The sequence below is a fragment of the Geotrypetes seraphini genome, chromosome 1 (genome assembly GCF_902459505.1).
Source record: "Geotrypetes seraphini chromosome 1, aGeoSer1.1, whole genome shotgun sequence".
NCBI lineage: Eukaryota > Metazoa > Chordata > Amphibia > Gymnophiona > Dermophiidae > Geotrypetes > Geotrypetes seraphini.
In genome coordinates, this window is record NC_047084.1 from 119,662,148 (window position 1) to 119,687,787 (window position 25,640).

Sequence of the window (25,640 nt, forward strand, 5' to 3'; positions counted from 1 at the left end):
GCTGTCTGTCCTTCTTTCTTTCTGGTTCTCTCTCTGGCACCCTGTCTGTCTTTCTCCCTTCCTGCTGTCTTTCTGTGTGTCTTTCGTTCTAATGCCCTGCCTGCCCGTCTTTCTGTCTCTCCATGGCCCCCTTCTGTCTCCCCTTCCCCAAAGCAAATCAAGATTGCTCCCAGGCCCCCTTTCCCTCTTTCTTTCTTACTTTCTGTGTCTCTCCCGCTGTCTGTCCTTCTTTCTTCTATTATGGATCCACAGACTCTACCAGCTCAGACTTTATAACACCACAGCAAGGCAGACATAGTAAACTCTCAGCCGTTAAAGATAAGTAACCCTTCATTACAGAGACTTTTTTGCATATCTTTCTAATGTTACTAAAAAGATACTAACAAAACATCTAATGAGTGGTAGGGGCAGAAAGGGGGCTGTGACGTTATAAAGTCTGTGCTGGCAGAGTCTGTGGCTCTTATACCTGAAGCTTGTAGTAGTATAAAACTTTGCTGGTTGGAAAAACAATCACACACATAAATCATGGCCAAAAAGAAGCTAAGTGAAAATTTTTTTTTTTAGAGGGGGATTAGATTTTGGATAGAATATGTTAGCATTCATTAGACAGCTTATACTTAAAATATAAAACCTTGAGAGACCTATGAAGTGTGAAGTACAAATTCCCAGAGGACTTTAATAGATGGCTCAAAGCCTGGTGTCATCAAGAAGGCTTCAGGTACATAGGAGGATGGGGAAATACATGGAAGGACAAGAGACTATATTGTACTGATGGGCTACATATTACTACAGCAGGAAAAAGGAACCTTGCGGAGAAATTTAGACAATATGTTTCTAGGCATTTAAACTGGAAGGTGGGGGTGGTGTATGTATGAAGGACAATTATACATACAAAACATTACAAAATTATACGTACATTACAAATTATACATACAAAACAGACTATACAAAACATTCAGAAAAGAAATAGACTATACTTTTCAAGAAATCCCTGAAAAAGACTTAACCCCACAAGTTCCTTCTTTCCTCCCCCTAACTCCCCGACCCCCCAAAACAACCTGCTCTATTCTTGATCTTCCATGGATAGGACCAAATAGTCCCCCTATTCCCCCTGAAAATGACCAGGTATATTTTGGTAATCCACCTTCGATAACTTTTTGGTAATCCGTCTTGAACCGCAAGGTAATGGCGGAATAGAAATCCCTAATGTAATGTAATTATAGAGACCACCCCCGGCAAAAGAAAAGATGTGATGGTAGTAAAGACTGCAACGTAAACAATATCAGCAACTCACTTCTTAGCACTGCAACGGGAAGTGAAGCGAAACAAAAAACTACAAAAAAGGAGATTACTGTTGAAAAATTGCTGGAAAGCGATGACCACAAATGCTTGCAGTCTAAGCAGCAAAGTTCATGATCTGCAAGCCCTGATATTAGAGGCAGATCTGGATATTGTCGTTATCACAGACGTGGTTCAGTGAATCCCATGGATGGGATGTAAACATATCGGGCTATAATCTTTTTAGGAAGGACAAAGATGGTCAAAAAGGTGGAGGAGTAGTTCTCTATGTAAAGATCAATATCCAAGCGACCGAAATACAAGGGACCTGGGGAGAGGAAGAAGTGATATGGATCGCTCTGAAAAGAGAAGATGGAACTTCTATCTACGTGGGTGTAGTCTACAGACCTCCGACTCAATCGCATTGATAAGGATCTGATTGTGGATATCCAAAAGTTTGGAAGGAAAGAGGAGGTGCTGCTGTTCGGACTGGAATGTTCCGTCTGCAGAATTGGAAAGAAGTAGGGAGATTGTGGATGCCTTTCAAGAGGCTCTGCTCAGACAAATGGAGACGGAACCCATGAGGGAAAAAGCGATATTAGATCTGGTCCTCACAAATGGAGAGAGTATCTCTAATGTTCGAGTGGGTGTTCACCTGGGAAGTAGGGATCAGATGGTTTGGTTTGATACCAACGGCTAAAGTGGAGAGTGGCCACAAGAGACTTAAAGTCCTAGATTTCAAACCTACGGACTTTAATGAAATGGGAGAGTACCTGAAAAAAGAGCTGTTAGGATGGGAGGACATAAGAGAAGTGGAAAGACAGTAGTCTAAGCTGAAAGGAGCGATAAAAATGGCTACAGAACTCTACGAGAAGAAAATAAATAAAAACAAGAGAAAAAGGAAACCGACATGATTCTCCAAACTAGTGGCGGAGAAAATAAAGGCAAAAGAGTTGGCTTTCCTGAAATATAAAAAATCCAAGGAGTGCAGAAAGACTACTGGGTGAAACTGAAAGAAGCCAAGAGAGAGATACATCTGGTGAAAGCGCAGGCGGAAGAGCAAATGGCTAAAAATGTAAAAAAGGGAGACACACATTTTTCAGATATAGCAGTGAAAGGAGGAAGATGAAAAATGGAATTGTTAAACTAAAAGATATTAGGAACCGATATGTGGAGAGTGATGAGGAAAAAGCAAACGTGCTAAACAATACTTCTACTCTGTGTTCACGGAAGAAAATCCTGGAGAAGGACCGAGGTTGTCTGGCAAGGTAACACGAGAAAATGGAGTAGATTCTATGCCGTTCATGAAGGAGAGTGTTTATGAGCAACTTGAAAAACTGAAGGTGGACAAGGTGATGGGACCATACGGGATCCATCCCAGGATACCGAGGGAGCTCAGAGAGGTTCTGGCAGGTCCTATTAAAGACTTGTTCAAAAAATCTCTGGAGATGGGAGTGGTTCCTGGAGATTAGCTGATGTGTTCCCTATTCACAAAAGTGTTCACAGGGATGAAGCAGGAAACTACAGGCCGGTAAGCCTCACTTTGGTTGTTGGAAAAATAATGGAAATTTTGCTGAAAGAAAGGATAGTGAACTTTCTAGAATTTAATGGGTTACAGGATCTGAGGCAACATGGCTTTACTAAAGTTAAATTGTGTCAAATGAACCTGATTGAATTTTTTGATAGGGTGACCAGAGAACTGGATCGAGGACATATGCTAGATGTAATTTACTTAGATTTCAGCAAAGCCTTTGACACGGTTCCTCACTGGAGGCTCTTGAACAAACTTGAAGGGCTGAAGATAGGACCCAAGGTGGTGAACTGGATTAGAAAGTGGTTGACGGATAGAAGGTGTAGATGGGCTGGAGTGAGTTTTGACGGAGACTTCAAGTCGTTAGAACTTAAGAAAAGTACAGGCAGAGCTTTGGATTCTTGCCCAGAAATAGCTAAGAAAAAACAAACAAATTTTTAGATTGAATCAGGTTGGGCAGACTGGATGGACAATTCAGGTCTTTATTTGCCGTCATCTATTATGTTACTATGTAGTGAATTCAAAATCTTAACAGTCCTTGGTGGCCCTGCTGAGGTCTGTCTGTTAATCCCACTGACTCTTCATATCCACTCTTTCCTTCCATACCAGTTCTTCTCCCATTACATCCTCTTTAATTACCCAAATCTACACTTCACCACTGCACATATACTCTCTCTCTTAAAAGCCTGAGCTTTTCCCCACCCATCATCATTCTCTCCAAAGATACTCCCCCTTCTCTTTATAACTAAATCTTCCCCCTTTTATACCACTCCTTTACCAAAACTCCTTCTCCCCTTTCCAATCTTAACCATCCCTACCACTCTCCAGACCTACTCCCCCTTCCTCTTATAACCTGATCCTCTCCTTACACGGCTCTCCTTTAAACTCCCTTCCCTCTTCCCTAATATACGAGTTTTTCTCTTATCACCTCCTCTCTCTTACTATCTGAATTATTCCCTACAGGAACCCCACACATAGTCCTCCTTCCCTTTAAAAAATGCTTTTTGTAAACAATTGAAGTTGATACTATTTCAACAACATTATGGATCTGAACATTAGTGACTGCCCAGCACACATCAACCTTGGAAGACCCTAACCGCCCATCTAAGTTGAACCAGCGATACTTGAAGTCATCTGGGACACAAACTTGGACTGGTTGGCAAGGCCATGGGTGACTGTGTATGTAATCTACTGTGTATGTATTCTTAGAACCCGTTCAGGGCGCCTGGGAAGTTTTCTGTGCAATTATTACTGGATATTGTGGTTTTATTTTATTCTTACTATAGTACTATAAACCACTTAATACATTTGTCTTAGCGGTATATCAAGTGTAATAAATCCAATCCAATCCTACACCCACTCTCCCACCCTTTTAATTCTTGAATTCTCTCTAAACTTCTCCTACATCACATTCTTCACACATACCTTCCCTTTTTATAACTTCAGCCTCCCTCACCCGCGCCTACCACCTGAACTGGCAGGACCTGAGGTATATACTTTCATGGCTCACTGTGAACCATGTCCTGTTGATTTTGCCATTCAGGTCTCTACAAGGTCAAGTTCTTCCATAGAATACCACTATAAAGTTCAGCTCTGTTCAAGATAACTCCATTGAAAGAAAACAGCTTTCCTAATGGCAGATAATTTTCTCTCCTTTAGTTCTACCAGAGAAGTCCAGAATATGTGAGTTTGTGCCCACTGACCAGCAAATGCGAATTGTGAGCCCTGCCCTAAAAGGCTCTGTGGAGCTACAGATGATTGGTATTTCCATAAAAGGCTGACAAAATTGCAGAAGCCTTGCAGTGGAGGACCTGAGTCTCATTGTGTAATCCCAGACTAGAGAAGAGGAAATGCATCATCCGCCACCATGTGTTTGCATTTCACCCCATCGCTGCTTGGTTCATCTGAACAAGATCTCTTCCCTTTGGACCGGTTTTTCAGGGGATCCAAGACCTTGGAGAATTGACTGGGGACCGAGTTCCCACCCTTTCCTCCCACATCCCATGGCATATGGCTGCTCTTCAACCAGCAACTCTGCGTACCCAACGCAGAATCCGGGACTAGAAAGGCCTGGGGCGACCATCAGAGGCAGTCACTTGCAAAAATGAGTGGTTCTGAGGCAGAAAAAATAAAGTTTTAAATCTAATTGCTAAAAATCCAAGATGGTCACCATTAAAAAAAACAAAAACAAAGCCCAACTACACACTAGTGCTGCCCGATTCATGATTCGATTTAAAACAACAACAACAACAAAAAAAACGGCCTCTTGATTCGGTGACTGACCCTCCCCCCTCACCCCCTAAAGCAGGAGCAGCAGCACTGCCTCTTGCTGGTCAGCCGTTGCCGCTCCTGCTTTAGAGGGCAAGGGTCAGTTGGAAAGTGCTGCGGTGTCCAGCTTCCCGCTCTTCTATTTACCTAATTCCAGCAGCGGAGCAGCCTGCAAAGAGGATCGCATGTGCTAGCGATCTTTGCAGGCTGCCATCAGCCTCCGAAGCTGTTGTTTCCTCTGCTGCGATCCTGCCTTTGATATCAGAGGAGGGAGGCGGGACTGCGGCACAGGGAAGACAGCTCCAGAGGCCGATAGCAGCCTGCAAAGATCGCTAGCACCAGTGATCCTCTCTGCAGGATGCTCCACTGCTGGAATTGGGTAAATTGATGCATGGGAGGCCAGGGGGGAACACAAATGCCTTCCCGGGGTGGTGGTGCAGGCAGGTCTGCCTTCAGGGGGGGGGACGGTTCAAGACTTTAGGGGTAGAATGCAAGGCCTTTGGGGGGACAGGCAGGCCTTCAGGGGTGGGGGGACAGGCCTTCAGGGATGGGAAGCCCTGGTGTAGAAGTGGAGGGAGGAAGGGAAGGGGGGTTCAAAGAGATGTGCATATGCTGGACCGGGGGGGGGGGGGGTAAGAAATAATGGGTCTAAAAACAGAGGAGAGGGAGAGAGATGGTGGACAATGGGATTTAGGGAGGGAAGGAACAGAAAGGGAGAGAAGTTGGACATAAGGGATGGTATGAAAGGGGGGATAGAGATACTGGATAGGAGGGTAGTTGGGAAGAGACAGGGAGAGATGGTGGACTCTGGGGTGGTGGAGAAGGAGGGAGAGATGCTGGATGAAAGGGTAGTTGATAAAAGGTGGATCTGGGGATGGAGACAAAAAAAAGGAAAGATGCCAGACCTCCAGGGGAGGGGAGGGAAACAGAAGGGGAACACAGAGATGGAAGATGGATGGTTAGCATAGAGAAAAAAAGAAAACAACAAATGGGCAGGAGACCCTGGAAAGCGAGTTATCAGAAGACAACCAGAGCTTGGGACCAACAAGATCTGAATAATGACCAGACAACAAAAAGTAGAAAAAATAATTTTATTTTCTATTTTGCTATTATAATATGTCAGATTTGAAATGTGTATCCTGCCAGTGGTGATGTTAGACCGCAAACATGAGCTAGGATTTAACAGAGAGAGGAAAAGTCTTTTTTGTTTATCTTGTTTACACCATAGCACCAGTGTGGGTAGGAGAGGGCAAATGGGGTGAAGAGGCTATGAAAGGGGTGAAGAGGCTAAAATAAAACTCACCAGGATGTTTGGAAACCCCCCCCCAAAAAACCCAACACCCACTTGGGCAGGAAAATTTAATTGAATCAAAAAAATCAATTCAATAAGCTGAATCAAAATTTTTTTTCCTGATTTGAGCAGCACACCACACATGCCAAAAACAGGCTTTTGGAGCTAAATGCAAAATAAAAAATAGTGATTTGGAGGAGGGGGGACCCGAGTACTAACCCCAGAAACCACTAAAACTCAGAACTCCAGATCTCTCCCCCCCCCCCCCCCCCCGATTTTCCCTTTAGGGAATAATAGAAGAAGTACTCACTGTGACATCTGGTGCCAGTTTGTTTGAATCAGCCTGGCTATAGGGAAGGATGTCTGCCTCATAAATTGCTCTGATCTCAACCATTGAGGGATTCTTCTGGCTAGTCAGACTAAGACCCCTGACTCTAACCCCCAGGTTTCCTCACACACCAACCAGGAGGGGAGGGGGGGAAGAGAAATTACACAGCTGGCTCCCCGATACCCCAAGGGTTCTTATTCAGGGGCCAAACAGCCTATGCTCAAGCCTCTGATAAAATTAGCAGGTGAGCCGCTCCCAGGGGGATGGACCCCGTGCTCCTGAAGGGACACAAAGCAAGCTGGCTCCACAGGTATTCTATGTGATTGGGCATAGAGCAGCAGGACTATATATTTTCCCTGGCAAAGTATGCACGAGAAGGGGACCACTGAATACCCAAGTCATGAAGAACTGTAAAAATTTGATGGAAAAAAATACCCAAAAATAACAAAGCAAAGCAGAGTAGAGCAAAAGACATTTTCTGAGTTCGCTTGCAGAAGGGAAAACTGATGAGGGTGCTGTGCTCCACTGCAGAAGCAGAGGAGTGTCAAGTTCTTAAAATGATACCCTTCTGCAGTCTGTGGGACATGGGAATCAACCGGTACAGTATGGATTTCTATGTATCTGCAACAGAACTTCAGTAATCCTACCTATCAATGTCAGAACTGGAACTATTTTAGAATACCAGTACACATCCAGTTGAAAAAAGAGGACAAGCCTACACAGAATCTGAATGTTTAGAAAATCCTCTGCAGACCATAACCTAGTAAAAAAAAAAAAAAAAGACTAAACTTAAATGTCAGATTTCATGGACTTGATGTACTCCTTCCTTATCTGAAACTTGCTCTACACTCCCTAGAGTCCACATGTACTTCCCCCTCCTCTTCATTTCCCGAGTCTCCTGCTATTAAACCAAATTATACATCCTCTGCCCAGAACCTGTTTCCCTCATTTCTCCCTCCCCACATTCCCGTGTCTCTCTTATTAAACTAGAACTCTCCACTATGCTCTACAGCTAACATTCTCCCACACTCCCCCTATCTCATCATCACAGCCTCCCAGTACTCCACCAGCATCTCCTCCCTCTTATTAAATGAATTTCCCCGTATACTCCCCAAAGTACCCACCCTATCCACCTGTACTACCTTCCCTCTGGATCTCACAGCTTCTATTCACTCTCTCACTCCAAGGCTGCACTGCCCTGCGTCTGGCCTTACTTTCTCTTCCTGGATGATGGTAAATTTGCCTCCTTTACCTTCTAAATATGCAAAACGTCCAAACTCCTGCAGAACTCTGGAGAGCATGTTATTCTCGTCTTCCACCCAAACTGTTCCACCATCAGCCACAAAATATAGTTCGTTAAAGAGAGCTGACTTGTACCAGGCTGGAAAGTCTCTGTGCAGAAAGAGAAAGTAAATAACTCTAAAAGAAGAAAGACAACAGAAGCAACAACGCAAAGCTTCCAGGAAAACACTGCAAAAGTGCATAAGCCAAAAACTCTCTACTCTTTAACATAATCCTGCAGCTCATTTGTGCTGCTGATTCTGTCTCTGACCTCTGCAGTGCTAGAGAGAAGGCACCCCCATCTTTTCTGCTGCTTTTGTCTCTAGGGAAAAGGGGCTCTCATCCATGCTTCTGCTTGTGTGTCTGGTATTACAGTCCTAGAGAGAAGGGGCCCTTATCTATGCTGCTGCTTCTGACTCTGGCCTTTGCAATCCTAGAGAAGGAGCCATCAGCCTTGCCTCTGCCCCGTTGTTCTAGAAAGAAAGATCTTCACTTATGACTCTCTTACTGGAAATCTGTGCCCTTCAGCTCTAAGGAGAATACGAACTGTACTTGTGCCTTTGAGCCTAGCAGCCCTAGAAAGAAAGATTCTCTATGTGTATCATCAGCTCCTTCCCTTTGGCCATACAGACCTGGAGAGAATAGGGGCCTCATTTGTATGCTTCTGCCATCCTCAGTGACAGGGGCCCCTGTTTGTTTCTTTACTAGTGGCAGTCCTACAAAGAAGGATGCCCATATGTGCTTCTGAAACTTGGCACTGCACCCTATAGAGAACAGCCCTCATCTACTACTACTGTTTATCATTTCTATAGTGTTAAAAGGCACACACTGCACTGTACATTTAACATGTAATAGACGGTCCCTGCTCAGGGTTGTGGAATTTCTTGCATCTGTGTCTGTGCTGCCATCAATTTGAGCTCTGTAACCTTAGTAAGACTTGGCTCCTTCTAGGAACAGGGCCACCACCTGTGTTTCTGCCTGCGGGCCCAGCAGCTCTAGAGAAAGGGTCCATCTGTGCATGTGGTTTTGTCTACTGCAGTGGTTCTCCACTCAGTCCTTAGGACATAACCAGCCAGGCAGTTTTATAAGATATCCCTCAGGAATTTACGTAAGAGAAATTTGCATGCACTGCTTCCACTGTATGCAAATCTATCTTAAGCATATTCACTGAAGATATCTTGAAAACCAGACTAGCTTGCTGTGCCCTGAGGCGTGGATTGAGAACCTTCACCACCCAGGAAAAGAACATAAATATCACGCTGTTGATGATACAGTGAAGCCCTCTGCTCAGGGTGCAGTGACAGCAATTATTAGGAAGGAAACAGAAAACAAAATAGATAATATTATCACTTCATTTCTATATTGCTCCATGATGCAACCACATCCTGAACACCACATTAGAAAAGGTACGGGGAAGAGTGACCACAATTACAATATACCACTACTGCTGCTTATTTCTACTTTGCTACTAGATATAGGAGAGATTTCCTGCTCAACAGAGCTTACAATCTATTCAAGACAGAAAACAGGACAAATTACGGCAATATTATTGATGCTGTTTTCTGGATCTCGCCGTGTCTAGGTAGGTAGAACCGACGTTTCAGCCATCATGCTGTGGCTTTTTTCAGGGTATGCTGTGAGGTCTGCAGTTTGTCTTTATATATATAGTGGGTTCACTGACCTGACTGAGAAAGGGGTCATGAATTTGAATTTTGGCGGGACTGTTTATGATGTTTAAATTGTGGCAGGGTAGTCTTTGGCCACATTTTTTGAATTCTGACAGACAAAAAAGGATGGGTGGAGATGGAAACTTTTAGATGGTGGGAGAAGGTGTTGGTCTTCGGCCCCAGTTCTTTTTGCAGAGTTATTTATTGTGGTAATGATTAAAACAGACATGGGAACTGAACAGGTGAACAGGGGTTAAGAGTTCAAAGCAGCCTCAAGAAGATGGGCTTTTAGCCTAGATTTGAACCTGGCCAGAGAAGCAGCTTTTGTCCTAGGCTCCCTATGAAAGCAACTCTTCTATGAGGAAGGACTCAAGAGGTTAAGGTGCTTCAGTTTAGAAATGAGACAACTGAGAGGAAATATAATCTATAAAATCATGAGTGGAGTGGAATGGGAAGACATGAATCATTTGTTTACTCTTTCCAAAAATACAAGGGCTCAATGACATGCAATGTGTTACTAAGTAATGTAATTAAAACAAATCAGAGAAAATTTCTCTCCATTCAATGTTTAATTAAGCTTTGGAATTCACTGCCAGAGAGTGTGGTAAACGCCTGTTAGCATAGCAGAGTTTAAAAAAAAAAAGATTTGGATAAGTTCCTGGACCAAAAGTCAATAAACCATTATTAAGTTGGACTAGGGAAAATCCAATGGTTATTCCTGGAATAAGGAGCACGGAATAAGAATTGCTATACTGTGATAGACCGAAGGTCCATCAAGCCCAGTATTCTGTTTCAAACAATGGCCAACCCAGGTCCCAAGTACCAGACAAAAACCCCAAACAGTAGCAGCATTCCAGAGCTCATATTGTGATGTCATAATGCCTCATTCTACCAATGCCTAAGAGCTAACCTCAGCAGTGAGGTCACAATGGCTTGATTGTCCTAGACTTGGCTCACATAAGAGTTGCCATATTGGGACAGACTGAAGGTCCATCAAGCCCAGCATCCTGTTTGCAACAGTGGCCAACTCAGGTCCTAAGTACCTAGATCCCAAGTAGTAAAACAGATTTTATGCTGATTATCCAGGTACTTGTGATCTGGATTAGCCACTGTTGGAAAACAGGATACTGGGCTCGATGGACCTTCGGTCCGTGCCAATCTGACAATGCTTATGTACTTGTCTACTGATGACTCAAGCCTCAGAAAGGAGTAGCTTTCATTTCAATTCCTAGAGTTTGCTCTGGGTACTGCAATCGTCGGAAGAAGAGCCCCTATCTGTGTGGTGTTCAGCTCTAGGGGGAGGGGCCAAGATCAATACAATAGATTAATTTCTAGACCACATAACCAAATAGTTCAATGTGGTTTACAGAAGAGGACAAGGAATGAACTAATTGGGGAAGAACTAGTTGCCTATAAATTTATTAAAGAGATGCGTTTTTAGTTGACTTCTAAACTGAAGATAAGAGTGAGACAGAGAGCAAATGCTTGAGATCACTATCATGAATAGCAGCTTGAAAAGAATTGCCGCTCATGAAATTTTTTATATTTGCAGCCATTAGCTGGAGGAAAAACAAACAAAGAAGAAATTAGGTTCTTACATGCTAATTTTCTTTGTTAGCTTGTAGACTGCTATAGTCCTTACAAATGGGTAATATGCCTCAGCTTGTATATCAGTACAGCATGCCCCTCTTGCTACTCTAGTTTGCCGAATAGCCAAGCAGAACCAAGGAAATTTCTTAACTGAAAAACAGTAAATGACACTCCAAACAGGACTGTAAGAAAACAACAAATCTTTTGGAACACGTTGAAACATGTATAGAACTTGATCCTGGAAGTAAAACATCCCCACAGCTCACCAGCTAAGCTAGCTGAGCCATCGCCGCTGTTTTTAATTCTCCCCGGCCCTAGAACCCGCAGAAAAACTCAAAAATCTGCACGCCAGCAAAAAACTGCAAACAAAGCACAAAGACAGACAAGGTGGGGGACTATACCAGTCTACAAACTAACAGAAAGAAAATTAGCAGGTAAGAACCTAATCGCTTGGTGATAATAATAATTAATTTTTTTATATACCGTCAAAGCCATAATAGTTCGAGATGGTTTACAATAAGAGGTGCTGGACAATCAGCGAATTGGTTACATTACAAAGTCATCGAATATAAGGTACAGGATGGGAGTAGTGAAACACTAAGATTCTTGGGTTACAATTGATTAAACAAATTCATTTTAATTGACTTTCTAAAATTGAAGGAGGATGAGGAATGCATGATAATGTTACCCAGCCAGTCGTTCCATTTACCTACCTGGGAGGTAAGAGTTCTGTTCAGGAATCTTTTGTAGCGACAGTCCTTTAATGATGGATAGGTGAACATGTGAATTCTGCGTGTAGGCCTAATGGCACAGTCCAGATTAAATTGAGAAACCAGGTACATAGGGGCCAGGCCAAATACTGAATTATAACAAAGGCAAAAAAATTTAAACAAAACTCGTGCTTCCAGGGGCAGCCAGTGGAGTTTTTGATAATAGGGACTAAATAAATGATGTTACAGTAGTCCAGTATGCTTAGGATGGAAGATTGAACTAATAAGTGGAAAGATACTGCATCAAAATATTTTCTGATGGTTCTGAGTTTCCATAATGTCAAAAAGCATTTCCTAACCAATAAATCTGTGTCTACATTTAGGGTAAGGTGTCGGTCCAGAATCACTCCCAGAATTTTTATGGAATCTTCAATAGGGAAGACCTGACCATTCACAAAAATCATTGAGTCTATAATTTTATCATTTGGGCTTGCTAAGAAAAATTTGGTTTTGTCTGAGTTGAATTTTAATTTTAATTCGTTCATCCATAATTCGATCTGTTTTAAAATGAATGACAGATGATTCTTTCTTTCAGGTGACAGGGTTGTAAGGGAGATGACTATAGTGATATCGTCTGCATAGATATAGAATTTGACTTTTAAGCTTTGCAATAAGTTCCCCAATGAGGCAAGGTAAATGTTAAACAATGTTGGGGATAGTGGAGAGCCCTGCGTCACTCTGCAAGAGTTTACCCAGCTGCTGGATTGTTTGTAATCACTATAGACTTGATATGATCGTTTAGTCAAAAAACCCTGAAAGATCAATTGACTCCAAACAATCAGTATGGCATGATTGACCAAATCGAAGGCACTGCTTAAGTCTAATTGCAGAACTTGTACCTTGACTGAATAAGTTATGAAGGAAATCTAGCACTGATGCAATGACTGTTTCGGTACTAAACCCGGATCGAAAAACTGATTGGTTATCATGTAGTATGGTGAATTTGTCTAAATACATTACTAAGTCCTGGTTGACCAAACCTTCCATCAGCTTTACAAATAAGGGAGTGCTCGCAATAGGTCTTTAATTTGATGTCAGCTTAGTAGATTCCTTAGGATTTTTTACAATTGGTGTGATCAGAATCTGACCTAGTTCTTTGGGAAATGTACCGGTCAGTAATAGAGAGGAAAGCCAATTGTGTAGCTTGGCTTTGAAGGTGACTGGAGCAACTTTCATAATGTTTGGTAGGCAGCAGTCTAAGCTGCAATAGGAATCAGCGTATTTCATGTAAGTTTTGCAGAATTGTTGCCAGGAAGGAGTAGTAAAATTATTACAGGACATGTCTACTCTAGGTCCATCTTTGTATGAGCAACTGGGTAGGTCCAGTGGTTGGTTGTAGAGACCATTAGTCTGGATCTTAAATTATTTATTTTGTTGTGAAAAATAAATAATGGTAGACTATTATAGTTCTTATGAATGGGACGTACTAAAGCAGCACCCATCAAGGGCCGACACCAGAACACATACACTGAATACCACGTCCCGTGTAAATATCCACACGGTAGTATCTGACAAAGGAATGCAGAGAAGTCCAAACTGCAGCCTTGCAAATATCCATTGAAGGCACTAGAGAAGATTCAGCCCAAGAAGCTGCCTGACCCTTAGCCTTGAGAAAGTTGGGAACAGGCTTCTACAGAAGATAAGCGGAAGCAATAGTCTCCTTGATCCAGCATTCAATAGTAGCCTTAGACGCACCATCCCCCTTATGAGGACCCACTAAAAGGACAAAGAGTTGATCTGATTTCCTGAACTCCTGGGTCCTCTGCACATAAGAGCGAAGGACTCGACTGACATCCAGCTTGTGCAGCTGTCTCTGCTTTGCCCGGGAGGACCACTGCCTGAGTGACATGAAAAGGAGAAACTACCTTTGGCAGAAAGGAAGAACAGGCATCATGACAACCCGCTCCTTAGAAAACTCCAAGAAGGGAGCCCTACAAGAGAAAGCCTGAAGCTCAGAAACACATCTAGCTGAAGTAATAGCCACCAAGAAGACCGCTGTAAGAGTAAGGTCCTTCAAAGAACAGTCACCCAACGGTTCAAAAGGAGGGCGCACTAGAACTGACAGAATCAGATTGAGATCCCAAGATGGAACAGAGGGCCGCACGGGAGGTCTGAGCAACTTGGCTGCCCACAAGAAGCGAAGCACATCAGGAATGGCAGTCAAACGCTGACCTGTCACTAACCCCCGAAAGGCTGACAAGGCCGCAAGCTGAACCCGGAGAGAAGGCCAAGCCAGTCCTCTATCCAGGCCATCCTGCAAAAACTGTAAGATGTTAAGACAGGGAAGCGCAAAAAAAGACCACTCCACATGCATCACACCACTCCTCAAATAGACACCAACCCTCACATAAGCCCGAAAGGTGGAAAGCCTCCGGGACCCCAATAAAGTTGAGATCACTTTATATGAATACCCCTTCTTACCTAGGCGACCCCTTTCAAGAGCCAAGCTGCAAGACAAAAGGGATCCAGATCGAACATTGGAATGGGACCCTAAGTTAGAAGGTCATCCAAGAGAGGCAGATGAAGAGGATCTGACACCAGATGCCTCACCAGATCCGCGTACCATGGTCGTCGAGGTGAATCCAGAGCCACTAGAACCACGAGGCCCGGATGGCGAATTACGCAGAAAAGAACTCTGCCCACTAATGGAGATGGAGGGAACACATACAACAGCCTCTCCGTTGGTCATAGTTGAACCAGAGTATCCAGGCCCTCGGCCTGACCGTCTCTGCGATGACAGAAGAAGCGGGGCGTTTTGGCGTTGACACTTGTGGCCATCAGGTCCATGAGGGGCTGACCCCCAAGACTGCACTATCAACTGAAAGGCCACGGGGCTTAGATACCACTCTCTGGGATTTAGCACGGGACGACTTAGTTAGACCGCCTGAACATTCTCCATTCCAGCTATGTGGGATGCTGAGATCTCTTGAAGGTGCGACTCCGCCCAGACCATGAGCAGTCGCCTCCTGCACCACCAAAGTGCTCCCCTGATGATTGACATAGGCCACTGTCATGGCATTGTCCGACAGAACTCTGTCTTAGTTGCCCATCAGAAAGGACTGGAAGGCTAGCAATGCCAGACGGATGGCTCTGGTCTCCAAAACACTGATCGACCAAGAAGCCTCCTCCATGGACCAGGTGCCCTGAGCTGAGTGACCTAGACACTGAGCCCCCCAACCAAAAAGACTGACATCCGTGAGCAGCACCGTCCACTGCAGCTGATCCAGATTCACCCTTGTACAAGATGGGGGGGTCTGAAACTACCAGTGAAGATTGCCCTGAGCTAAGCCCAGGGGTGGAACAGGGTGATCCAGACTGTGCCTCGGAGGCAACCACCTCCGAAGAATAGCATACTGAAGAGGATGCATGTGGGCCAAGGGAGGCCGCCATCGATCCCAAGACTTGAAGGAAATCCTGTGCCCGAGGCTACTAGGATGCCATAATTTGAGATTGCAATTTGCTCACCTGAGCCTCCAGAAGGAAGACCTTCCCCAAGGAGGTGTCAAACAGGATCCCAAGATATTCCAAGTACTGAGACGGAGACAACTGGCTCTTTGCAAGGTTGACTACCCATCCCAGCGACTGCAGAAACTCCACCACCCGAGCCGTGATCCGAGTACTGTCCTGGAACAGCTTGGCTCGAATCAACCAGTCGTCCAGATAAGGATGAACAAGAATGCCCTCTTTGCGCAACGCTGCCGCGATGACCACCATCACCTTGGAGCCGTGGCCAGACAAAAGAAAAGTAACTGATAGTATTGCCCCCAAGATCGCAAAGCACAGGAAGCGATGATGGGAGGCCAGAATAGGAATATGTAAGTAGGCCTTGGTCAGATCGAGAGAGGACAGAAATTCCCCCGGCTGAACCGCTAGAATCACAGACTGCAGAGTTTCCATGCAGAATGAAGGCTTGTGAAGATATGACCCTTAGATGTGCCTTTGCTTCCGTCTCTGGCCTGCGCAGGTCTAGGGGACGGTGACAATAACTTTTTCTTTCTGGACGGAAGGGACCTATGCTTGCTCGCATGCTTATGTTTCTGGGCCCTGCACTCTTACAGGAAAGGGATCTCAGTTCTTTCCGATGTGTTTTGGTTAGATGCTAGAAGAAAACAGTTTAAGGCACTCTTACCTGTTGTCCAGAATAGGTTTCTGCCATGCTTCTATCTTACACTCCCAGTCTCTGTAATGTGTTAGTGCATAGAGAGAGAGAGCAGGGCCGGCATCTTCGGAACTGCCAAAAAACCGAGTATAACGTCTGAAACAGAAAGAGAATCTCAAGGTAAGTCTTAACAACCTATATGAGGATTTGTCTTTTGTTTCTATTTCTGACTAGTTCTGACCTTTTATTCCTTTGGCTTATATTCACATGAAGACTGTTTGGTACACATCCAGGTCATAAGCAGTGCTCAAACTGCAGGTCGAGAAACCTTTTAATGAATGAAGGAAAAGATACATCTTACCTGATAACTTTCTTTCCTTTAGTCCTATCAGACTATTCCAGAACAAGTGGGATGTAGCAAAGTAGTTCCCAAAAGGGGGTGGGATTAAAAGAAAGATATAAATTGTCCTGTTTGTTTTTATAGGGGAAAACAGACAACTGCTTCAAAGTGCAAGGTGAAGTAGAGCTGAAACTGAGGAAAGACACCGAGGGCAGGATTGTGCAAACAGCACCATTATTGGGAGCCGCCTACAAAAGTGGCATCGTTCGCATGTCAGTCACGCTCTGGAGCCATCTGCAGAATTGCAGCCACATCAAAAGTAGGCACTGGAAATGTAGGCCAGGATATTACAGGTCTACATTTACAACGCCTACCTGTGATGAGAATCGTGTCTACGTCCACTTCAGGCTTAAGCCACACCTACTTTTGATGAAGGCACCAGTAGGTGTCTCTATAGACGGATGTCATTCTTTGTAGGCACCTGCAAGCGAGAGAGAGAGAGTGCGAGAGCGAGAGAGATGCTGGACTTGGTGTGGGAAGAAGGGAAGGGAGGAAGAAGGCATAGACAAGAAATGCTGGGCATAGATAGGGGTGCCAGATGTCCAGGAAAACCATTTGTCCAGGTTTTTGAAGGCCCCAAGCTCATCTGGAGGGTGCTTGAGCATGCGCAGAAGCAACATGACATCATCTGCACATGCTCAGAGGCCCTCTAGACACAGCCCTGAGCTCAGGGATGAAGAGATGATGTTCGTTTGGGGGTGGAGCTGGGGGCAGGACTACATGTCCTCATTTTTTTAACCCTATTTAGGAGGCCCTGTCAGATGTGCTTAGGATTCAGGAGGCTAAGGTTAATAATTGTCTGGATTTTTTTCAGGAGTCCAAAAACGTGTAAACTACCCATCTCAAAGCCAGAAATATGGCTAAGAGTCAGCATATTTTTCAGAGTTTAGCCCGTTATAGCTCTTCATGCTCCCCCTTTTGTGGTAGGATCCTAGGCCCAAAAAGGCGGGGCTGTGGGAAAAGCTGAGCTATGCAGAGGGTCTCTGAAGAGAACCAGTGAAACCAGTGGGGGAAGAGGGAGGAGGCTGAATGGGAGAAAGCGTGACAGGTCTGCTGTAGGCTGAGGAGAAGCAAATGATGGTGGGGCAGAGCTGGACCAAGCACATGAGCAGCGGAACAGCACTAGAAAAAAGAGCTAGGAAGTGCCTGGTAACAATTAAATTACTTGAGCAAATTCCTTTGAACATTGAACTAATACCTCCTGCACGCTGCCTATATCGTTTCAGAAACATCAAAAAAACGCTAAAAATGCAGCTTTTTCCATTTGTGAAGCTTTTTTCTAATTTAATCTAGAGCTTTATACCCTTAAATCTCACTCTTTGGGGAACTCTAATCTAGGAATGGAAATGACTTTTCTCTTATCAAGCAGTATTATGGGGAAAAGATCTAGAACAATTACTTATGCATGCTATTAACTATGGGGAATTTAGGAAACACCTAAAAACATATCTGTTCCTGAAGTAATCTCTCCCATAACAACTGATCTCTAGAACTGTTAGTCACTAATCTCTAACTTTGTTAGTTCTACTCAATTTGCAGCATTTTTAATCATTGTAAACCGCATAGAACTTCACAGTCCTGCGGTATATAAACTGTTGTTATTATTATTATTGCCCAGCTTCCTTAGTTCTCAGTCCACAGTGACAAAGCTCCCTTTTGGGATGGGCAGACTGGTCTGCCATCAAGTTTCTATGACTTCTAGTCCAATAGTTTTCTATATGTAGGACCTGATACCACCAATTGAAATCAGTAGGTTATGTCCCATAATGTACCAAGATAGGGGAGCAGAATTCTCCCTCCTGGAACTGGGTAACATGGGTCATATGGATGGATTCATGTAACCTGTTTTGGGCTACCCTGGGAGGATGGGCTAGAAAACGAAATAAACCTAAACCTTTAGCCTCTCCATTCACACATTGGCTCGCATGGTCTTCGTGCTCATGAACTATTACTGCTACCAAAACCACACCTAGGCTGTGCATCGTTCCCTGCTCGTGTACTTCTGGAAAGGTAAAATGCAAGGGGGTTTTGGTGGGGGGCCCACAAAATATATGATTGCCTAGAGCCCAATATGTTAATCTGGCTTTGCTTAGTAGGTAAGTTTGATGTGAGCATTGGCTCTGTGAACCGAGACAGACAAACTACTTTGATCTAACAAACAAAAAATGTATGATTAGGGAAAAGAGGCAGTCAGCACTCCTTCAGGAGACATTTGCACCATGGCCCTAAGAACGGTCTGCCAATTTGATAAGAGAAATCAGTCAAGTTATTTTTATACGGATTTTATATAGCGCCTATTAACGTTATCTAAGTGGTTTTTACAATCAGGTACTCAAGCATTTTCCCTATCTGTCCCGGTGGGCTCACAATCTTTCTAACGTACCTGGGGCTAAAGAGGATTAAGGAGGACTTGCCCAGGGTCACAAGGAGCAGCGGAGGGTTTGAACCCACAACCCCAGGGTGCTGAGGCTGTAGCTTCAACCACTGCACCACACACTCCTCAGTGGTCTGTGCCCTAAAATTGGCAGAGAGCATACCAGTGTTTAATCATGAAGCGGAACCTTTGCTGAGTGCCAAATTCAACTCACCACCTTGTCAGACACACAGCATGGGCCCGTGCAGGTCTTTATCTGCCAATATTTACTATGTTACTATAAACAAAGGCTGGGAAGGTCTCAACCTGCTGGATGCCTTTCAAAGTGCCCTCCTCAGGTAAATGGTTTCATAGTTTATTAAAATTTTGATTGAACGCTAAACATAAAATTCAAAGTGTTGTACATTAAAATAAATGGGGGAATTAATATTAAAACAAAACACAACTTAGTACAAAACCATTTACATACTGGGATGGGATATAAAACAAGAGGAAAGGATGGAGAACTCCATTAATTAAAGAAAAGAGAAGAAGAAAGGAGGGGAGGGGGGTAAGTTAAAAAGTGATAAAATATCCAAATGGTGACTCACTCATAAGCATCTTTAAAGAAAAAACATTTAAATTGCCCTTACATTTATCTAGGTTTTTTTCTGCTCTAATGTGGAATGGAAGGGAATTCCAAATAGTAGGAGCTGTGACAGAAACAATGAAAGCGTAGCGTGTCCCAATAATTTTTAATGAGGGGACATGAAGAATATGTTGCAAAGCGGATGTTAAGTGTTCTAGAAGGCTTATATGGAATCAGCAGCAGTGGGTGAAGAAGAACTTCCTTAAATTTGTACGGAATCTTTTCCCATCTAACTTTAGCGAATGCCCTCTTGGAGAGGGTGAACAATCTCTGTCTCTACTAAGTCTATTCCCTTCAATATCTTGAATGTTTCAACCATGTTCCCTCTCAGTCTTCTCTTTTCAAGGGAGAAGAGACCCTCTCATTGTATGGCAACTCCCAGTCCCTTAACCATTTTAGTCGCTCTTCTCTGGACCATTTTCATGTACGGCGACTAGTTTTGGACGCAGTATTCCAGGTGGAGGCATACCATGGCCAGGTATAACGGCATAATAACCTTTTCAGATCTGTTTGTGATCCCCTTCTTAATCATTCCTAGCATTCTGTTCAACCTTTTCACTGCAGCCGCTCATTGCGCAGATGGTTTCTTTGACTTGTCTACTAGTACTCCCAAGTCTCTTTCCTGGGGGCTCTTTCCGGGTATAGCACCGGACATCCTGTATTCGTGCTTATGATTTTTGTTACTGACATGCATCACCTTGCACTTATCCACGTTGAACCTCATTTGCTATTTTGCGGCCCATTCCTCGAGCATATTTATGTCTCTTTGTAGGTCTTCACAATCCTTCTGTGTCCTCACTACTCTGAATAACTTTGTTATCATCTGCAAATTTAATCACCTCACTCGTTGTGCCAATTTCCAGGTCGTTTATAAATATGTTGAAGAGCACAGGACCGAGCACCGAACCCTGCAGCACTCCACTCGTGACGCTTTTCCAGTCCGAGTATTGTCCATTCACCCCCATTTTCTGTTTCCTATCCATCAACCAGTTTTTAATCTACGTGAGTATATTACCCTCAATTCCATGGCTTGCAAGTTTTCAAAGTAGACGTTCATGCAGAACTTTGTTGAACACCTTCTGAAAATCTAGATATACGATGCTGACCAGGTCACCCTTGTCTATCTGCCCATTTACTCCTTCAAAGAAGTGCAGTAAGTTTGTCAAGTAAGATCTTCCTTTGCTGAAGCCATGCTGGCTGGTCCTCATCAGTTTGTGTCTGTCAAGGTGATCGATGATGAGGTCCTTTATCAGCGCCTTCCACCAACAACATTTTGCTGTGCTTGTACAATCATTCTTTCAAGGTTGGATTATAATCCAATAATTATTGTAATTTGGTCTATTTAAGTCTGACCAAGAAAAGTCTTCAAAGACTTCAGCAGATCCAGAATACTGCAGCTAGGCTGATCTTTGAAAAAGCAAATTTGATCATGTTTCTCCGCTCTTGTCACAACTCCACTAGCTCCCAGTAATTTCTAGGGTCTACTTTAAATGTGTCTGCCTAACTTTTAAAGAGACCCCCAAAAAGCAGTTAGTTAATAGGTACCTAAAGGGGGACAACCCTGCTTAAACAAGCACCTGAGCAACACTATAAATGCAATTATCAACAAGTAAATTTAGAAAGTGAAACAGGGTGTCCTCAGTGTGTAAAGTCAGCGAAAGGAGAACAAACTCCAGCACTTAACAGTAAAACACAGGTTAACCAACCCGTGCCTGCACACCCTCACTGGATACCGCTGGTGTGCTCAAAGTAATTAATGAATTATAAATAACTTAAATAGTGATTTAAATACATTTGTTAATCACACAAGTGCTTAGGAAAAGAAGGAGGCCCAGTAGACTCAGACTTAACTTGCTCATATTGGTCTGTAATCAAAGCAGCAAGATAACATTGTACTCGTCCTGAAGTTAAGGTTCAACCCAGCTCGGTTTCGGAGACGAAAAACATCCCTTCCTCAGGAACCCATTACCACTCTGGTGAAAAATCATCATGAAGGAGGACAAACTCTTAGAGCACTGAGCCAGCTGAGTGGAGGGCGGAGCTATCCAATGCGGGATGCATGAAACGCTTTAAAACAAAGCAAGCAGACATTAGAAGAATAAAAACCTATCAGAAGCCAGAAAGACCAAAAAGGATCAGTCCCAACTGGCAGGGGAATTACACTATAGTGTTCCAATCAATACTGTCATTAAGACCAAAATTGTTCCCGTAACTGAATGCGGGCAATCTTATCTCCCCTGAAGTCCCATGGAATTTGTTCTATGATAAACCAGGACAGGTCATAGAAATCGTGACCCCTGTCCACACAATGGGAGATCATAGGAGCAGATAAAGTGCTGGTATTAAGTCTACTTTTATGCTCCGTAAGTCTGATCTTAATCTTTGTACAAGTACGTCCCACATTTAACAACTTGCAGGGGCAGGTAAATGGAATGACTGGCTGGGTAACATTATCGTGCATTCCTCATTCTACTTCAATTTTAGAAAAGCAATAAAAACAAATTTGTTCAATTGATTGTAACCTAATTATCTTATAATATATCACTATACCCCAAATACGATGACTTTGTATTGAACCACTTCATTGTTTGTGCAGCACCTCTTATTGTAAACTGCCTTGACCTATCATGGCTTTGGCGGTATATTAAAAAAAAAAAAAAAAAAATTATTATTATTATTATATCCATTGGGACAAACAGGTAGTATGATGGATGAGTTTGAGGATGGTGCCAGCTAGAAATGGACAAAGAATTACAGCACATATTGCACTGGCCACAAGCATTGTGACTTCCGTTGTTATTTTTTGTAGGAGTTTGTATAAGCAAATTTCCTAAATTCTTAGGATGGAAGTAGGCAATGCGAAGGGGGTCCCTAAAAGTAGGGTGAACCTGCTAAATGTGCCAATGTTGCGCTTGATCAGAATAAGCAATGACACAAATTGGTCTGTCAGACGTTGTCTTTGTTTGGGGATTAAGTAACAGCTCCGGATTAGCATAATGGGCTCTGCAATAGGCATTTTTGATCATCCATTGTGGATACCCTCTAGCCCTAAAGCGCTGAGTCAGTAATTTAGCCTGTGCTTTAAACTCAGCGATAGAACATTTACGGCGAATTCTGAGGAACTGGCTCATGGGCAAAGATCATTTAAGCCTAGTAGGATGGCAACTGAAGCAGTGTAGATACATATTCCGATCAGTAGCTTTCCTGTGAACGGTGGTAGTTAATCGATGAGATGTTTTAGTCACCACGGTATCCAGGTAGGTAACAGAGTTATTGCCAAGCAGAGCTGTAAATTTTAAATGCCTGTCTAAGGAATTCAGCCAATTCAAAAATTGATGGAAATTTTCTACAGAGTCAGACCAAATCAAAAAAACGTCATCAATATACCTTAACCATAAGGTAATAGATGTTATCCACAACGATGTACACAAATGCTTCTCTTCAAATGCTGTAACAAAGATTAGCGACACTAGGCGCCATGGCAGTACCCATGGCTACACCGTGATTTTGAAGGTAAAATGTTTAAGATCTTGCATGGCATTCTTCCCCCTTTAATTCCTCTATCTTGGAATGCTGAGAGACCCGACATCACCAGATCTATCCAAAAGCTCAAATTATCTTTCCCCTCAACAAAAGGTGTTATCTACATTGGAAAATTAGGGAAATCTCTACTTCAAAACTACTGAGCTTTAGAATAATTTTCCTGTCCACCTGCGCAATCTGGGCTCTTTCCAATTATTTCAAAAACACCTGAAAACTTGGCTATTTTCAAAAATGTAAATTTTCGCTTCTCTCCACTACCAATTCTTATTATTCTTTCCTTTTAATTTTTTGTAAACCATGTTGAGCTCTATCTTTATAGAGAAGATGTGGTATATAAGCTTAAGGTTTAGTTTAGTCATTTCCTATGTTACTATGTAGATGGCACAGACGGGTAGACTAAATAGAAAACTAAAGGCAGATAAAAGACCATATGGCCTATGTTTCTTAGAGGGATTGCAAGAAGCAGGAATAAGTGAAGTTGGCTTCTGCTCCTTGGGCACTGAACCACCAGGGATGACAGGTAAGCCCTAAGAGACCTGCTAGGGCTCATGCACTGCTGATGCTAATTCTGGGATGTGTGGCCTACACTTATCTCCTGAATACTTTTATGTACTGGGGTCCAAAACTAATGGACTAAATCAAGACACTAGATTCAAGATTCATCTCTCTCTCTCTCTCCCTTCCTTCAATGTTACTAGTCCATCTAAGAAGGGACCTACAAGGTTCTGATAGTATTTATGCTGGGTCAATAAAAAGCACCACAAAGCACAATCATGCCATTTCATGTCTTTCTCTTTAAATCACGAGTCACGAGCGGTGTGCCACAGGGATCGGTGCTGGGGCCGTTACTCTTCAACATATTTATCAATGACCTGGAAAAGGAGGCAAAGTGCGAGGTTATAAAATTTGCAGACAATACCAAACTGTGCGGTAGAGTTAGGTCCAGGGAGGAGTGTGAGGACCTGCAAAGGGACCTGGACAAGCTGGAAGACTGGGCAAACAAATGGCAAATGCGCTTTAACGTGGAAAAATGCAAGGTCATGCATATAGGGAAAGAGAACCCGTTGTTCAACTACAAATTGGGGGGGGCATTGTTGGGAGACAGCAGACTTGAGAGAGACTTGGGTGTGCTGGTGGATGCATCACTGAAGCCATCTGCACAGTGCGCAGCAGCCTCGAAAAAAGCCAACAGGATGCTGGGCATCATAAAGAGGGGCATAACAACCAGGACGCGGGAAGTCATCATGCAATTGTATCGAGCGATGGTGCGTCCACATCTGGAATACTGCGTTCAGTATTGGTCGCCACACCTCAAGAAGGACATGGCGGTACTTGAGAGAGTCCAAAGGAGAGCAACTAAACTGGTAAAAGGGCTGGAACACTGCCCATATGCCGAGAGGTTGGATAGGCTGGGGCTCTTCTCTCTGGAAAAAAGGAGGCTCAGGGGAGATATGATAGAGACCTTCAAGATCATGAGGGGCATAGAGAGGGTGGATAGGGACAGATTCTTCAAACTGAAGGGGACAACAAGTACGAGGGGGCATTCGGAGAAACTGAAGGGAGATAGGTTCAAAACAAATGCAAGGAAGTTTTTTTTCACCCAAAGGGTCGTGGACACTTGGAATGCGCTACCGGAGGAAGTGATCAGGCAGAGTACGGTACAGGGATTCAAACAGGGATTGGATGGATTCCTGAGGGATAAAGGGATCGTGGGATACTGAGGGAGGAGCTGGGATGTAACACAAGTATAGAAAGCTAACCAGGTAATAAGTATAGAAACTCAACAGGTCGTGCATGTGCAAGACCGGAGGGTTAGGACTACGATGGGAAGATAGGACTTCAATGAGAAACCAAGGTGGCAAGAGAGCCCCTTCTGGTGATTCAGACAGGTCGTGACCTGTTTGGGCCGCCGCGGGAGCGGACTGCCGGGCAGGATGGACCTATGGTCTGACCCGGCGGAGGCACTGCTTATGTTCTTAGACCGTGGCAACCCACAATGCAGCAGCACTTACCTCTTGTACTTCTTCCCACCAGTTCCAAAGCAAATGCAAGGCATGTCCCAAGTCAGGCAAAACTCCAATGTGTTGCAACCTCCAGCAGGCACAGAACAACTGGCAGCAACAGCAGCAGCAATCAGCTGACCTTTCTGGGTGGGGGGGCTCTGACCTGTTAGGAAGAAACCCAGACTCATTCTATGTGTGACTGGTGAAACAGAAGAGACATGCTGGCATTTCAAAATGGCCAATAAAAGAATACAAGCAAAAACAGTAACAGAGATGGCCAAGAATAAACAAGTTACATGGAGCAGGTGCAATAAATCATAACTACTCATCTATAGAAGTGTTATCCCAGGACAGAAGGCATATATTCTAGTTGATGTCATCCATGGAACCTGGCACAGACAATCAAAAAGTGTACTGCCTTCCCATCCAACTAGGGGAGATGGTAAGGCTGTATGAATATATGTCTGCTGTCCTCGGATAATACCCTGCTACAGGCAAGTAACTATGCTTTATCTGAGGACGAGCAGGCATTGTATTCTCTCAAGCTGCCAGGGTCATGCCTATGAGAAGAGGGTTATGAACAACTACT

General features: G+C 43.7%; 1 protein-coding gene across 1 annotated transcript in view; it reads right to left on the minus strand.

Annotated features, from left to right (window-relative positions):
* The window catches only part of GBA2 (glucosylceramidase beta 2), a 181,230-nt gene that overhangs the window by 41,345 nt on the left and 114,245 nt on the right, over positions 1-25,640 (minus strand). The window contains exons 7-9 of the mRNA XM_033936957.1: positions 25,061-25,214; positions 16,134-16,259; positions 7,949-8,088 (exon numbers count right to left, since the gene is read on the minus strand). Coding sequence (XP_033792848.1) covers positions 7,949-8,088; positions 16,134-16,259; positions 25,061-25,214 — 420 coding nt within the window. The remainder of the gene's footprint in view (positions 1-7,948; positions 8,089-16,133; positions 16,260-25,060; positions 25,215-25,640) is intronic.